Source organism: Vitis riparia, chromosome 1 (genome assembly GCF_004353265.1).
Source record: "Vitis riparia cultivar Riparia Gloire de Montpellier isolate 1030 chromosome 1, EGFV_Vit.rip_1.0, whole genome shotgun sequence".
NCBI lineage: Eukaryota > Viridiplantae > Streptophyta > Magnoliopsida > Vitales > Vitaceae > Vitis > Vitis riparia.
In genome coordinates, this window is record NC_048431.1 from 10,477,786 (window position 1) to 10,495,371 (window position 17,586).

At 33.8% G+C, this 17,586-nt stretch overlaps 1 protein-coding gene across 2 annotated transcripts; it reads right to left on the reverse strand.

Moving 5' to 3' along the window:
- Nucleotides 1-5,078: 5,078 nt before the first annotated feature.
- LOC117924690 (nucleobase-ascorbate transporter 6-like) lies at nucleotides 5,079-10,650 on the reverse strand. Of its 2 annotated transcripts, XM_034843405.1 has the most exons (16): nucleotides 10,525-10,650; nucleotides 10,094-10,261; nucleotides 9,332-9,429; nucleotides 8,988-9,164; nucleotides 8,793-8,893; nucleotides 8,359-8,434; nucleotides 8,173-8,232; nucleotides 7,776-7,960; nucleotides 7,540-7,636; nucleotides 6,873-6,959; nucleotides 6,652-6,710; nucleotides 6,453-6,544; nucleotides 6,302-6,379; nucleotides 6,022-6,182; nucleotides 5,676-5,933; nucleotides 5,079-5,512 (listed from the first exon to the last, which is right to left on the reverse strand). In XM_034843405.1, the coding sequence occupies exons 2-15, from the start codon at nucleotides 10,227-10,229 to the stop codon at nucleotides 5,715-5,717; spliced, it is 1,626 nt and encodes a 541-aa protein (XP_034699296.1). In that variant the 5' UTR covers nucleotides 10,230-10,261; nucleotides 10,525-10,650; the 3' UTR covers nucleotides 5,079-5,512; nucleotides 5,676-5,714. The 2 variants fall into 2 exon arrangements, with proteins under 2 accessions (XP_034699296.1, XP_034699287.1); XM_034843396.1 differs by lacking the exon at nucleotides 10,525-10,650 and having other exon boundaries at nucleotides 10,094-10,479.
- Between the last annotated feature and the right edge of the window lie 6,936 nt (nucleotides 10,651-17,586).

The window sequence follows — 17,586 nt, forward strand, 5'->3', positions numbered from 1 at the left end:
AAAAACTTACAACTTAAAATAGTAAACAAAAGCCAAATCGTGGGTGTGAGATTCCTTCGTGAAAAGACAAAGCCCACCCACCACCATCTTATCCCATATATTTCTGCTTCACTTCCAACTCCTAACAGCTATGCCTATTTTGGATTTGAGCACCCTGTTTCGCACTGTCCTTTCCTCTCTTTTACTTGGGATATTTTTTCCTTTGTGCAACCATGCTTTTGTATTTCCTCATTTGGGATTTGCCTCACATCCTTTCATCTCATTATTTTGTATTATCTCCCTTAGGATTAAAGCAAATTTTAACTTCTCACGCAACCCATTGAAAGTCAAGACTACTAGTAGGAATTTTATATATCTTGAAACTTTCAACTTTTTATTTAATTTAGAAAATGAATATACATATTACATATTGTACAACTCATTAAATGCCTGTGGTCCTCACTCTGGGCTTTTTCTACTCATACACCTCTGTTCAATACAAACTTAAATTTGAGGGATTAATGGTATTGAGGCCACCCAAATCCAATGATTGGAGATCATCTTTATTTTGATTTTGGTCTAACTTATACAATACGTCGGAAAATTTTTGTTCTTCCAAAGACAAAATAGTGGAGCAATTATCCTCATCTTTTTGCCACTTGTTATCTTAGGTGGGACCCATTGATGTTTGGTCCCAAATTTCCCCATCTTGTATTTGCAATAAGTGTAGAAACAAACAGGGTGTGTACATAGGCAGCACTTTCACCCTGACTCAGGGACGATGACTTTCTGATTTGTTTTAACTTTTTCCTTCAAGCCACAATCTGAACTGCAAATCTTATCATACATGACGAAGAATTCTTCACATGTTATGATTACCAGTGTTTTGAACCATTTGGTCAGGAATCAATGATTTTATCATCAAAGCAGATGCCACTAGTGTTCTCTGATAGGGTGTACTCAAACCAAGCAGTCTCCCATTCATATGGCTCACTCTACTTTAATGCCAACCCAAATAAAGCAAAACATATGCAAATTAATATATGCAAGTAAAGTTTCCACTATCTTTTGCATGGAATATTAATTCCCTAAAAGCTTCAACATCCAGTGCTGCTCAACTGAACTCAAAGTGGCATCGCTTGGGATTCTTACTTTCTAGTTATGCTTTTTGATCATAACATTAGCAGGCTATAGGCCTTGTGGAGTCTGTGGAGTAATCATTAGAACCCCATCTCTTATTTAATTATCATCTAAGACATGATAACACAAATAATTAGCACTCAAGGCGGCCGCTGCCTGCCAGCATTGATCAACTAATGGTGCTGTGCCTGTGCCCCAGATCTTATAGAACAGTGGGGAAGAAAGGAAAAATAAAAAAAGGGTTCGAAGAAAGAGGAATCAGATGAATGGGTTTTCCCTTTTCCACCGGATGGCTCATTATTAATATGCTTAACGCTCCAGAGGAGGCCTGACTTATCAGGGAGTTAGGACAGAGATAATCTTTGTGAAGATCTTTGACTCCTGTAAATCTACCTCATGTTAAACAATTTGGATCCCAAGGTTTGAAAATTTGCTCTATGATTCACATGTGTAAACATCTCTGTTTAATGTCAGTCCATGTAAGCCATGTGAGGTGTTGGAGATCTTTGGTTCAAATATTAAATGATGAATGGACTATTTCTTGTTCAAACATGACTGATGTAGGGGACTACAGCCATTAATATTAAATGAAGGTGTCTTAACTTCTTATGGCTATGGTGTGAGGCAGGCATTAATATTTAAATGTTATGGGTCTCATTTTTCTACTACCTCTGCACCTTATAATATATAAGTGGAGGGAACTCAAACCATGCCTTGGTCACACATTGGAGCTTGTGGGGCAGCATTGTTAGGTCTTGTGTGTCTGTACCTGGGCCTTTAAACATTCCGACTTCTAATTAAAGGCCTTCCTATCAAACATTCAAGAGTTATTGTAAGTGGGGTTATTCTTTTTTGGTTGTGAAGGACATGATTAAAAGTTGCTTTCCTCACATTCCTCCCCTATAATACAAAACACCACCAAGTATGCATTCAAGAGTATTTTAAAGAATGTCTGATATTAAACATATAAAAATGCACTACACACTGTTGGAGATCCAAACGACAAGATGGAAGGGAAAAGAAAGCTCAAGGAAAAGAAACCAATTGATGGTATTCAGAGATGTTCATGAACTAGCAGTAGGTCGTACTAGACTATAACATCATGTTTGATGTATGAATCATATATAAAGTTGTACAGTAGTACTGTATATACATTATTAAGAGGAGATGGATATACAGTTTCTTGGCAGGCACATACATATATATATATATATATATATATATATTGGCCAAACTCTGACCATGTCCCATATAGAAAATCTATCACTAGCAGGCATAGGTGGATGATTTACTGTCAAAGACGGAAGCATCTCAAAGCCTGTACTTTCTCACTAAGCAAAGGGAATAGATTTCTTGGGCTGTGAGTGGGTAGATATGAACCTTCTTTTTTATTTCTTGTGACTCTTCAACAACGCATTAAACTTTGAATTGTAATGATCAATCATCGGTATATTCTCTATTATTTAATGGTGCATGTAATGGTCCTAAACTTGATAATGCAGCATCTCCATTGCATTTCAGCTAGTGGCAAAAACAGTTCTCTCTCTCTGCCTTTTTTTTTTTTTTTTTTGGGTGATTTTTTCTTCTTCTTTTTTTTTTTTAGAAAAAGAATCAATCTTTAACAAGGGTGATGGGGACTCATCTTATAAAAGATGGCCATATGTTTTTGTATGATATGAAAGATACGGCCAATTTTTGTAAAGCGTTTACCTCTTTGATGGAAGAGTTGTATGCTTTTCCTTGATTATGATCAGATTAGGATGCATATTATTGAGGAGAAGCGCCTTCTCAAACACGTAATGGGCTCAGCCTACCCACAAGGTGCTGAGATCGAGAGAATTTTTTGAAGGATGGAAAATTGCTCTTGTAGTTGCAATCAAGTGTATGCATCATAACAACAACTCTAATCAAAGCAGAGAGAAATTTCATGGCTTTTATCATATTAATCCCCTCCAATGGAGGAGATGACTGGAGATTCCACAACAGAAATATAGAGAATCTAAAGAGGCCCTTCATTGCTTTGAATACACTACAAAACATCTCTTTGCTTAGATGAGTCTTGGAATAATGGTAATGGTAAGTGGACAACTGACTCCAAACCCAAATTGCTAGCCTAACCGACATGGGAAACTGACAACAAAAGGTACTGTACATAGAAAGAAATATTCACACGGTTTTTACATGGCTATATATATAGATGGGGATTCAGGGGCATTACCTTTGATCCTCCAGAGAGGACCCCCACCCCCACCACCAACCCCTGAAACCTACTTGGCAACTACTATTCCTTGGAACCTTTGAAGCCCCACCGGTCCATTTTAATAGCAGTGGACCATAGAGGGATATTGACAGAATTGCAGACCCAAAAACACAACCCCATTGAAGATTGTAAAAAGTGATAGCAGCTGAACAACTGGAAATCGGACCAACTTTATTTCACAAAGTGATGCTGCCCTACATCTCCACTCATCCATGTCTTGCATACAGATTTCAAGTGTCTCTTTTCAGTTTAATTAACCGATCGGAAAAACATTGTGTGCTTGATCCAGTGATAAGCGGTTGGAGAGCACCATGATAAAACTGTTTGCTGCGGTCATTTTAGGGTAGCTGGTGTTTATGGGCAAATTCATGCATGATAAAAAGTTTTCCACTTTTCATCACTTTATGGTCGATGATTGTGATGGTTCCTTTTCATGCAATATTACGTAACGTTAGAGTTAATTGCCGCATAATCTGAATTATTGGTTAGGCAGGGACATTGGTTATATGAGTTGGAGAGATCAGAAATGGACACAAGCAGTCTTGTTGGCCACCCTGTCCCCCCTATGATTTGGACTAGTATATCACATCCAGCATGGGGCTGCCTCTGTTTTTGGAAACACTTAACGGGTTATCATGGGGTAATTATGCCCACATTTCCACACCTTTAATTAGCAGAAACATTGGGATTAGGTCTCCATTAATCCACATCAACTTATCCCCATTTCCCTTTACCGTCTCATTTCATTGAAAGGGAGGTTTATAACTTAATGATTTATTGAGTTGCATAATGGCATCATGTGATGAATGAATGAGAGAGTCATATTGGTATCGCTGTGAGAAACAGAAAAGCAATGGTGTGATTAAAGATGGAGGAAAATGATTTGACGCCCCAGAGGGGCCACACTGTGCCCTATGATTGTTGGCCTTCCCTCAATCCTTGAAATAGTATCCCTACTGAAACTTCGTTTTCTGTTGTTGGGGACAATAAGTATTTACAGACATCCCCAACCTAACTGCCTAAGCCCTTGCACAAACTGCATACATTAACTGCCCCTTACCTGCATGTGACCATGTCCTCCTCCTCTAAGCCCACATTTATGGCTTTCATCCTCCACATTTCGTCTCATCTCACTGCAAATGAGAGGATGACATTATAAGATGCAAACCCATATGTTTTTTCCTTCATTTTCCTTCTCTATGCATCTCTCTCTCTCTTTTCTTATCTCACATTTCACACAAATATTATACAGCTACGAAAGATAGAGGAATGATCAACCCGGTGACGTGGTGCATAGTAGGCTGTCCACATGCGCGGGCTGCACGCGCATGTCACGTGGCAGAAGTCTTCTTCACGTGTCCGTTAGTCTGTCCCTTGGCTTTGTTTTTTAAATTTAAAAAAAAAAAAAAAAAAAAATCCTCACCCTCCAATCCAAGTTGCCTCCTCCTGTTAAAATATTGGTTTGACCATGCCCCAAAAAATATAAGAAATCCAAGCATTTAATAAGAAAAACCCCGAAATATAAAACAAAAAGTTTATAAGCGTGGTCAACTCTATAAAACAATTGTTTTCTAACCTCTGACCTACCGACCTCTGTCTTCTGGTCCTTGTGTAATCTTCCAATTGTCGAGGTGCATTGAATTCTAATATGCCAATTGGGCCCAGCCTCTGGACCAGGCCCGGTTAGACAAATGGCCCATTGCTACTAATAAAATTTCATCCAATCTAACAAAATTATAACCCAAAACAAACTAGTTCTGTGGCATTATGCACCATCACCAAGGCAGTTTTGGCTTGAATGCAATCTTCTTAAACCAAATGACCAGATCATAACTCAGATTTAGTTGTCTTGTGGGATAAATTGAAGCAAGAGTCACTATTCCTTTCAAGCTAAAAAAGAAAAACTTCATGGCTAATAGATGGCTACAGGCATCATTACATCTGAATTTTCTTGGAGAGAAGACTAAACCTGTGCATGTTTCTAAGGACTGAATCTTACTGCTTAAATCTCCTGTGCCCCTTGCCTCTTAATCGCCTGCAGCAAAATCCCTTTTTCTAAATCAACCAAATAAGAGATGGTAGATGGTAGATGGTAAATTTGCTTGCAGTCCATTCCATAACCAGTTCAATAATCTGACACATGGGATAAGAAAAACAAAAATTACTACTAGTAGAAGTGCTGCAAAAAGAGATTTATTTATAACTGCAAGTTTGTCTTCAGTAGGTGAAAATAGAGATCAAAAAAAGAAAAGGGAAGGAAAACTAAATAGAAACCATGCTATAGTGCAATACCCACAATGATCAATTGAGGATCAGACCACCTAGGAACTCTCAGTCACACTGATGGGAAAAACTTGTTAAGATTGAAGGGAAGAGAATAGAACTCCTCGCTTCTTGAATCTGTCTTGAATGACCGGAATTTCTCCCACCAAACCATGCCTCTGTCCTTCCTAGTTGTATTGTCTTTACGGTGCAGTGTGCTGTCCAGGAAGAGAGCCAACAACCCCGCTACAAATGCTTCTGACGAGAATGGCACATTGATCATATCGTTGAACTGCCAAGGTGTACAAATTCGTTATTTTTCTTCAAGACAGGATTGAAATAAGCAGGATTAAGAAAAGTTGATGCAAGAATTTGCATACCCATCTTGCTCCAGTATGCACAGGACCATAACCATTGACTACTCTGTATTCATTGAAGTACTGTGGGATTGATAAGCCCATGAAAATAGAGAAGCCTAGAACGAACTTTGTTTTAAAGCTATTTAAATTGCAAAACTGAAGGAAGCTGAGACCTGCTGCACCTGCTCATGTGTAAAGAAAAACAGATGTCAAAACTTGAAATGATCTTTTTTTCCTTCTTTTGTGGGCTTAGACTTGAATTGATTCATGACATGAGTGTCTGCTATGTTATAAAACATACCAACATAGGCAAAGAAAAGGCAATACAAAGCAGCAATGATCGGTGGTGGGATTGAAGCAAAAACAGCTCCGAACTTTCCTGCATACCCATGTGTGTTAACAAATATTTATGGGATGAAAGCTTGAGAGAGAGAATACCATGAATAACATACCAAGTATGGAAAAGAAGATCATGAATCCAGCAGATATCTGCACAACCCTTCGGCTTCCAACACGTGTAAGAGCTAACAGACCAGCATTTTCACTGTAGAAAGGCCAATCAAAGTTTTCAACCAATCCAAAAAAGGAATTCCATGCAATTGATAGACCAAAATTGTTTCTAAATGCATGTGTTTGGTACACAAATCTTACACAGATACGGATGATCCAGTTCCAGTTCCAAATATCCCAGAGAACAAAATGCCCACTCCCTGAAATCAGCAAAGCAATAACACACAAGAAAAGAAAAACAAATTCCCATCAGTGATTAAGCAGTCATAACTAGCAAAATTGAACCAATTTGGTTACATAAAATCCATTGGGCAGTAAATCTCATATGCAAGCTTGGGATGATTTTAAATATGTCCAGTTACCTGCCAACCAACACCTCGGCTAAGAATTGTAGGTGGCATCGGAGTTGCACTGGCATACCTTGACACGGCAATGAAGCCACCAGTTGACTGGTCAAAGATAAAAGATTTTGTAGGAAACGAGTTACTTCCAAAGGATTTATGTAATTACAATCTGCCAAGTGCTAACTGAATGTGCTAAAGCACAGTGAGAATGACCACAAAGAGAAACTAACAGCAGAAAAGCTATTGCACACAATTTTTAGTTGAAATTCAGGAATGCACATTAAACATTAAAGCATCACATGAAGTTACTAAGAAAAATGAGGAAAAGAAAAGGCCTAGAAATGTTTGCTTCCTGAAGGGTTCAAGATGAAATAAAAGAACACAAAAAGGGTCATTCTGTGCCTACACCAGGGTTAGAGAAAGATATTCTGATGCAATCATTAAACTGAGATGTGACTGCTTATCAGAAGAATATAAACTGAGATGTGAAATTCTGAAAGAAAAAAAAAGGATGATGGGCAATATTCTCCATAAGCATCTCTTCTCCCTGACTATTAGCTCTCAGAAAAATGGGTTGCTGATAATGCATTATTCTCTCAGCATGCATCAATTGTCGCCTCTACAAGAGGTTGTGAATGATGCATCCAGGTTATATCTCATAAGCAGAGGGTAGAAGTATGCTGACCTCTACAAGAGCAACAAATGAAGCAGCCATCATAGCAAAAGCTTCTCCAGCATCAAATGTGGGAGCTCCCCATTGAAATGGATATGGAACCCTTATCCTGGGCACAAAGTATAGAAAAGCAAGGAAACCAAAATGGTTGTCACATTAAAGCATTAACACTTAGACAATCAACTTTAACCCATGACTATAGAGGACATAACATTACAAAAAGATCTGGCATTTACCACTGGCCTTACCATGGAGCAGCACCTATAATTCCGGCCCGATCAGTTCGGCAGCTTGCTTGAGTTTTTGTTCCCGTGTTCTTATAGGCTCCACCAACAGTGAGTAGATGAGCATAAATCCACACGAGCACCACCGAGAATATAACAGCAAAGCGGTCGAAAACATGTTTTTCCGACCGTATTATATGGGGAATATACTGGAAAGAAAAATTAAAACATATTGAAACTGCTTAACAACATTTCATCTGAGGTGAGATCAAGCATTGGCAACCTGTTTTAAATGTTTCTACATACTGAGGGCAAAGGATTAATTTAAAATCAAGATGTTTCAAATGTTGAATAGAAAGAGTAATTAGAAATTCAGAGAAATCCAGCTTTAAAAGAAAGAATATGTGATAAATTAACATACCTGTGAAAAAATTACTAGCACAATGAGCTGTGGCAGTCCAATCTCTATGCATCTTGCAAGCTAGAAGCCCAATACAAGAGTCAATCACCAATACCAGAAAAACATACAATCAAGCGTGCAGTGTGACAGATAGACCGATTTTAATATAATTATTTCCAAACCAAAAGCACCAGATAAAAACCATACCACAGGAAAGCCCAACTCATAGAGCCCAAAGCCAGACAGAGCTACCAAAGGGACTGCAGACAGAGGACTTAAGAACCTGGAGAATCAAGGGCAAAAAATTAATAACAATAATTAACAATATTTTAGAAGCTTCACCTTTATCATAAAACCATGAACTTAAGAGCCTAGACAAGCATAAAAATAGAACTTCAATCAACATAATTTTCAGAAGCTTCATTGATACAAACTCCAGACATTGGAATTCAACTGTTTTTATCATCATAAAAGAAATGATGTTGTATCAAATTAAGATAGGAACTTGAAAGAAGCCAATTAGTTTGATATCCAAAACAAGTGATAAATGGTTCATCCACGCCTTTTGCATTGTAAAGTGAAAGGAAAAACACTACCAAGACTTTTAGAGCTTCTAATCACATGGCAAGTTTTTAACTGACCTTGTCACATTGCGCCAAAGGCCACTGAAGCCAATGACTATTTGAAGTGTTGAAGCAACAATAAGAGCACCCTGAATTCCTCGCATTATCTTTTCAAATCTCTGCATATGCATCATAAAGTAGGTGATTCAGGACTAAACTAACATAAAAAACTAGTAAGGCAGTCCAAACAGGGTAAGGTTGCAATCAGGTGACCTCCTGAGGATTCACAATGTCACTGTATCGACCAGCCAAAACAATTGAAATTGTTGTTGGCACGAAGGAGAAAGAGCCACCAATAACTGCAGGCAATCGGGTCCCAAACAAAGTTTGACACAATGTGTTCAAGCCAGCCACGAATAGTAATGTCTGAATAACCTTTGCTTTCTCCTCCTGGTATGTACACCGACAACTTAATTATAAAGATGGTGTGTCGTGAAAATACTTGATCATAAAGATGATGAATTGAGATTTTGCACATGACCCATTAGACCAGAAACTTAATGAATCAAATATCAGTAGCAGTTTGTTTGGAAGTTACTGTCCTAGTGAAGCCTTACATTTCCTCCACCCATCTGGGGAACAAGAGAGCTTGGAATCAGAACTGTTGTGCCAAGCATCACCAAGTAATGTTGGAAGCCAAGTAGGATGGCCTCAGCTGCATCAAGAAACATCCACAGTTTACCATAATCCAAGGAGGATTATCCACAGAGAAACAAATGTAGTTCAGAAAATAAGTAGATAGAAAAAAAAAATTCAAAGGTTTTCCGACCCAAAGAAGTTCTATCAAGTTCATCAAATGCAGCAAAAACAGAAGAATATGAATTTCCTACATGAAGAAAAAAAAAATACAAAGTAAATGGGTACAAACAAAAGTATGAAAAAACTAAACAAGTAAGGAATTACATCTTTGTGACCATAAATAAAAGATGGATACAGAAAAATAAAGAAGAAATACAAAAGAGATCAAGGTCCAAGTGAAAATGATTATATGGAACAGAGTCAAAGGAGACCTATATGCGACAAAGTGCATCAAAACCATTTGAAATAAGGAAAAAAAAGAGCAAAAGCAATTATTAACAGTGCATTACAAGAATCATTCTGTATCTGGGACCGAAGGAATGCAACAGAGAAACGAATAAATAAAAGAGAAAAAAAAGGGGGGGAAAAAACAGCATGAACATTAGATCTTGCAATATTTGGGAAAACATTTATTGCAGTTTTACTTTGTTTTCCTTCTCTGTGTTTTCGAGCCAACAAAAGAAAAAGTAACGGAAGAATGAAGATAACACAACAGAGAATCAGAAAAAGAAAAAACTCACGCCAAGGAGGAGGACTGGTAATGCAGTAAGCAATGTTGGGCAGTTGATCTTTAGCCGGATGAGGCTGCAACTCGTCTTGTTTCGGCGGTGGGGCATGTCCTCCACCACCTCCACCTCCTCCTCCACCTCCTGCCATTCCTCTCTCACTTCTTCCTCTTCTATTTCTCTCTACAGCACCCACCAACAGTTAATCAACACTTACACAATGGAATAACCAAATCTCCAAACAAAACCCAAATCACAAATCTCCCAAACCCCAATAAAATCATTTTCTAAAAAAGAAAAACAAGAAGAAAAACACTAAACCCCAGATATTTCAACACCCCAAAACAGCCATATACCAGCTTCATAGAAACCAACTCACACGGAACAAGGTTAAGCAAAAACGAGAAAAACGACAATACAAAATAAAATCAGATTTGTAGCATTACAGTGACAGTCTCTCTTCCCTCTGGCCGCCTTCAAGTTGACACGAGAACAAAGAACAAAGCCCAGGTGCTTGTGTAGCACAAAAACCCCCAGTAAGAAAGAAAAAGTAAAAAATAAAAGAAAAGAAAAGAAAAGAAAAGAAAAAGGTGGCCAAACCAAAAGCAAGAGCCAAACCAAAAATACTCCCCCTAAGCCAAAGGAATCTCTCACTTGATTTTTTTAACTATTTTCTTCGTGGGGTCTTCCCTTCTTTTCTGCAATCACGTAAAGATAAAGACTTAAAGCATCTCCACCGTCCCCCTTTACTGATTTTACTTCCATTGATAAAGAAAAGAAATGTGGAAAAGAGAAATATTAAGTAAAGTTGGATTGTTCAAAATATATATATATATATCAAAAATTAATCCCATCTTATTAAAACTACTTTTATTTCTTATTTTGTAAATACGTGAGAAGTGTAAAGCTCGTGTAGAAAGCAATTGATTGATGTTTGAGTTTTTTGTGTTCATACTTGGAAAAAATACGTACAGCTGCAGAACTACAATTTTAATGCCTTTTGTCTTCTCTATAGTCTCTAGTCAATCTGAATGCTTTCACTTTCTTCTGGATTTTGTAATGCAGTGGAAAGGGAATGGGTTGGACTGTGTAAATTAAAAGAAAAATGAGGATAGATTTGTAAGAGTGTAGGGTCCTTTTCCTCTGGATCATTGACAAGCGTATACACAAAGCTCAATCTGTCCGATTGATGCACTGGACGACGCTTGCCACTGAGCTCCTCTGCCTATACGGACACCAGACACGTCTTCCCTTCTCTCTATTCTTCTGCATTCATTCCTTCATGCTCCCACAGACTTGATGAATCCCAATATTAAACTTGAGAAATTGGTAATCTTTTGAATTTTACTCTTTCCTTGCTAAATCAAAACTTCTTTTTGAGTGATATTAATTAAGGAAACAGGATATTCACTACTAGAAAAATAAAATTCTTTATTTTATAGTTAAAAAAATCGAGGATATACTCAATAGTCCAACCGGTCAAAGCGAGCAAATATGAAAAAGTATGGTACTAGAAAATATGATCTCAATAAATAACATATAATTTATCACTGACGAGACCTTAAATTTATTCATCGATTGTTGTAATTAGTGTGAAACATTGAAGTCCAATTAATTAAAAATATTACTTTCAATAATTTTTTGTCTATTGTGAAAATTTTTTTAAAAAAATGGATATGCTTGTTTTGTCGTACGTAGCGGAAGTTTCGGCGGCCCTCGCTTTCAACGACTGAACCTAGTTCCTCCAACTTCCAATCTGTAAGTTGTAAGTTCTAAACCTCCCATTCAAGCAAACACTGAAAGGTTTGATTCTCCGTCCCCACTCCCCACCTCTTCACAACATCATTATGCTCTAAACATATCGTACTTATCTAAGCAAACACTTCTCGAGTTATAGTTCCATAATGAATGAAAGGACAGGGAAGAAAAAGTCACTTCTCTTACTTTGATCTGCACCACTAATCTCTTCAAAAGCAATATTTTATTTCTTGTAATCGATGGACATGGACCCACATTGATATTCAAAGCCATGCTGCTTCGGCTTGGCCCTCCACCCACCACTTCCAAAACTCTATTGTAAGTGGGCTTTTCACTGTAGCAAACCAATGTATACCCTTTTGAAAGATGTAAATTTACGTAGTTGGTGCACTTTTTTCTTATCAGAGAATAGCTTTTGGAGGGTTGCATGCTTGAAATGAGGATTAGAGTGGGTTTAACAAAACTTTTATTTTAATGGTTTTTAGTAAAAATATTTTTAAAAGAATCATCTATAAAATAAAATTGTTTTTATAGATTTTTAAAAATATTTTTAAAATTTTATCAAATATTTATTTAAAAAAAATACTTTTTAGGTAAAAAGTGCTTCCGAGGATAACCGAGTAAAACCGAATTTGTTCGGAATTAGAGATATGATAAAGCATTGGAGAGGGCACTTTAGATTAAAGAAATATGAAGTACTTTAGTTGGGTTGTAGTGTCATAAAACGTTAAAGGAAAATAGCAAATGGGTACTATTGTAAAGAACAAAGAGACAGAGATGCCACCAGAGCAGGGCCAACTGCGACGTCCTATTCCCTTGCTCCCTAAGAAAAATGGTAAACCACTGCAGCCAAGGCACTTGGCAGAGTAGAGCCAGTGGAGCACCGGCAGACTCGTCTCAGGAGTCAAATCCTGTAAACTCTTCAGGTAAGTAATCCCACCCATGGCCGATCCGTAAAAACTGCATGAAGTTCATTTGACAATTGATTTTGCTCAATTTTTTATTTTTTTTTAATTTTTGAAGTAATATAAGTTATGACTTAGGCCGTCGTCAATACTAAAACGAAGCTGAAATGTAGCATGGGAAGTGAAGGCAATAAAGGAGGCAGGCGTAGGCTGGATGCAGGTCTTACCCTAATATGGACTGATTTAGTTTTTGGCCATATTCTTCACACCCTCCAAGAGTCACGTTGAGGGGCAAAATACCAAACTTTCCAATCAATGTAGGCCCTATCGCAGTAGAGAGTTTGGAGGCCTCTATGCATCTCGTGACCAATCTTCAGAATGCCCATCGGCTTCAAAAAACTTCCCCTCCACCACTTGGCCTCTCTTTTTCCCCCATTTAATGTTTATGCTAATTGTGAATGCCACCACCATAAATTTTTTGGTTTATAGCCATTTGATTACACATCAAATCACTTTGGGATTTTTTTTCTCTCTTTTTTTTTTTTTTTTGAAAATTGTCGTAAGGTTTAAACAATATTTGAAAAAATGAAATCAACTTTTTATTAATACAAAGAATAAAATTAACATTTAAAAAAAAATAGCGACTAAAATACTCTATTTTAATAGTTTTTATAATTTTTTTAAAATAAATTTTTCTCTCCTACTACTTTTCTTTCTTTTAATACAACTGCTTTTCTTTGCTCCAATAAAAAAACAAACTTAATTTCTTTATTTTTTTTATTTTAATAATCTAACATTTGTATTTTATATTTTCTTTTGTATATAAATTTACTTTTTTAGTTATTCTGAAATCATATCTACATCATAAATTTTTTAAGCAATCTATATTTAAAAGACACTAGCCAAAAAACCAAATCAAAACAAAAAATAAAAAGAGAATAATTTTAAAAATATATTGATTGAACCCATAAAAAATAAAACACATAAAATGGAAAAAATTAAGTAATTTTGATGCAAGAGATAGGTCAAAATGGATAAGAATTCTTGAATAAAAGAAAGTAAAGTTGCATGATATGATGGGTGTTGAAAATTAGAGTGAATAGAGTTTTTGAGAGGACCGATAAAAAGAAAATTACTGTTTTAAAATAGTTTTAGAACATATTTTATTTGTTTGTCGTTGTTTTGATTTTTTTATTAATTATTTTTAAAATAATAATATAAATACAAAAAATAATTAAAAATAAATCATTGTATATATAAATTATTTTTAAAACATACTTAAAAGTATAAACACAAATAAAAAAATATTTCAATTTTCAAATAGACTTTTGTTTTATAAAACATAAAAAAAACTCAAAAATAATTCTATAAAGTAAATTTTGAATAGTTTTTTAAAATTGTTTTATGATGTTTTATGGAACAAAAATTTATTTGAAAATCTAAAATATTCCTAATCTGTTTTCTATATTTTTAAATATGTATGTGATGTTTTATTTTTAAACATTCTCAATATGTATATAGTTGTTTTTCAAAATAGTCTATAGAAAATAAGTGAAAACAATTAAAATATGTTTTTACAAAAAAAATACTTCATTTTTTATTCTTATGAACAAAAAAAACTGTTTTTTGTGTTTTCCTTTCTTTTTTTTTCAAAAAATAGAAAATTATTTTAAAAAACAGTTACCAAAAAATGGTTTAAGTGTCCATTTGTATAAACTTTCTATTTTTTATTTTTGAAAAAAAAAATAGTAATAACTTTTATATAAAATATAATAATAGCTAAAGACTTATATTAACTTTCATAGAAAATATAATAATAGTTAAAGACTAATATTGAAAATATAATGGCTTTAAAAATTATTTAAAAGAATTTATGTATCAAATAATTTTTAATACATTAAATTTAAAAAATAAATAAATAATTTTTATAAATGTAAAATAATTCTACATATTTCGTGTTTTTCAAATAGAATTTATGTATCCAAATGAATACTAAAGCCTTGTTTGGTACTTGTGTTTTTGAAAACCGTTAAAAAAAGTAGGAAAGGGAAAACAGGAAAATGCGCTTAACAATCAGAAAACATAAAACAATTTATGTTATTAAAAACAAAAAATAAGATTTTTTTTCATAAAACATTTTTAACTATTTTCTTAAATTTATTTTTTTTAAAATATAAATATAGAGAATGATTAAAAATAAAGCATTATTATAAACCCTAAATTTTGTCCTCTTAACAGATACTTTGAATCTTACTTGATGCCCTACTCTGCTTTATGCCTTCGCTTAAATTTTGTCCTTGGTGGTCTGTTTGCTCTCTAATTTATTTTCATAAGTTTTATCTCTTAATCTATACTATCCCAAAATTTAATAAATAAAATATTTTAAAATTTAATTTAAAAAAAAAATTATATCCATTAAATTACTAAAAGTTTCGTATCATTTGCAATCATCCATATTTACCTACATTCACATCCATATATAATCAAATATATATAAGGAAATAAAAAGCACATATGGAAATAAATAAAAAGGGTTCCACGGCTAAGGAATATTTTTGCACAATAAATTTTCGAATTGTGCATGAGTGTCATGGTCTTAACTTGTCATATCTTGTCGCCAACTTTTGGCATCAAAATTTGTCAAAATAATGTCCAAAATTCAGAAGAATGCATCACCAAAATTAGCAACTTTCTGAATTAAAGTTCAGCATTTAGATTCCTCCATGTTCAATCCTTGAGGCACCAGATTTCTGCCTCAAAATCAACTTAAAAAAAAAAAAAAAAAAAACTCTAATTCATGTGATAGCAGTAGCCCACTATGGTGCCAATATCCAGCAACAAAACGCACCATAAATCTGCTCATTATCAATCAATAGTGGCAACCCATTATATGCCAATTTCTAAACCCAATACACTCCGTTAGAAAATATTTTTAATTTTTTTAATACTTAAAAATTTTATGTAAACTAATCATTTCTTTCTATGTAAATTTGTTGTCCTATTTTGGATATTATCAAAGTACACTCCTTGCACCCTTTGATTTGTTTGATCCTTAGCATGTTGTAGTATTATTGAATGTCTTTATTTGTTTAGTTTTGATCTTATGATCTTCTAGTATATATAGCTCATATATCATCAGCTTTTTGTTTTTCATCATTATGCCTTGTAGTGTATTGTTTCTTAGTATTCATAATCTATTAGTTAATTACCATAATTTTCTCCACTTATTTAGTAAAAACCTCTTTAGGGCTTAGAGGAGTGATATTTTATGGTACCTTTCTAATAAGTAACATAACTCTGGATTTAAACTCGGTTTTTCATAAATATGTTTTTCCTTAAAAACGAGTCACTTTAAAATTTTATTTCTTATTTTATTTTTAATTTCAAAATAAATAAAAATACGTACTAACTCCAATTTTTCAAAGTCAGTTTTTCACAAAATAAAAATAAGTTTCACCATCAAGTGAGAATACATGTGATCAACTACATATGAAAGTTATTTTTAAAACATACTTAAAAATATGAAAAATAAGTTTAAAACATTTCAAATTTTCAAACAAACTTTTGTTTTACAAAACATTAGAGAACAATTTTCAAAAACTATTCTCAAAAACCATTTTTTGAAACCATTTTCAAAAACACTTCCTAAACATAGCCTAGGATTTTTGGGTTTCGTAAAAAAGTTTCAAATAATATTTAATAGTTTAATAAATTATTGATAATACAAATACTTATGTGACATTTTATTTTTATCCAATTTAAAATTTTGCTTATATGAAATTTGAATTTCATAAAATAAAAAATTTCTTATTATTAGATAAAAAGTCATCAATTTAATTTTTAGTTATAGTATGTTGTGCGTGCTAAAACTTTAATTCAAACAATATTAATTAAATAATACAAAGATAAAACAATTCACACAAAATTACATAAGATTTTAACGTGGTTTGATCAATCATACTTACATCTACAAATGAGATAAAATCATTTTACTATATACTATAGAGAATATTAGAAAGGACAAAATCAAATATAATTATTGGATTTTTGAAACATCCAATTTTTTTTTCAATCTTTGTATTTATACCTTAAACCATAAACACTTTCTTGGATTGGGCTTTGTTGATCTCATCTGATTAGTGTCTAGTGATAGATTAAACCTTCTATGGCATTTGACCACCATCACTTGGGTGACCCATTCACCAAGCTTAAGAGTGACATTGTTGCACACCCCCACAATTCCTCCCTAACACGACACTCGACTCTAATACCAATTCTTAGATCATGTTTTGACCATTTCATCTAAAAACCAATTAGTGTGTAGTGAAGGTAGGTTAAACCTTTTATGGCATTCGACCACCATCGGGTGACTCATCCATTGGGATTAAAATCAACATTGTTGCACCCCAACATAATAAAATATAACAAATCATGAAAATATTAATGGTTGGATTTTATAAAAATATTCAACCAAAAGTTGGACAAAAAAAGATACAAACAATAAAAAGTTATTTTGCAAAAGAAAACAAGATATGGATGATATAATTTGTATTATTTAGTAATACTATCACAAATTTGAAAGCTCATTTAATACTAAAATATGATTAATTAAGTATTTAAGATATAAAATAAATAACTACATATGTATGTATTTTATGTTTAAAAATATTAATAATTTTATTTACAAATTTATCTCTCTCTATTTAATTTGAGTACAAAATATATAAAGAAAGACTTACTAATAAGATTATTACGATATTTTTTATATTTTTAATAACATGTTAAATAAATTTTGAAAAAGAAAATAATTAAAATAATTTAATCAAAATCAAAGTTTGGCAAGGA

What these genes read in the sequence shown, in the direction of transcription:
- LOC117924690 (XM_034843405.1), bottom strand. Translation starts at nt 10,229, where the DNA reads ATGGCAGGAGGTGGAGGAGGAGGTGGAGGTGGTGGAGGACATGCCCCA. An exon ending in TACCAGTCCTCCTCCTTGGC is followed by an intron (nt 9,430 to 10,093) that starts GTGAGTTTTTTC and finishes TTCTTGATGCAG; the next exon opens with CTGAGGCCATCCTACTTGGC. An exon ending in ATTATAGGTGCTGCTCCATG is followed by an intron (nt 7,637 to 7,775) that starts GTAAGGCCAGTG and finishes CTTTGTGCCCAG; the next exon opens with GATAAGGGTTCCATATCCAT.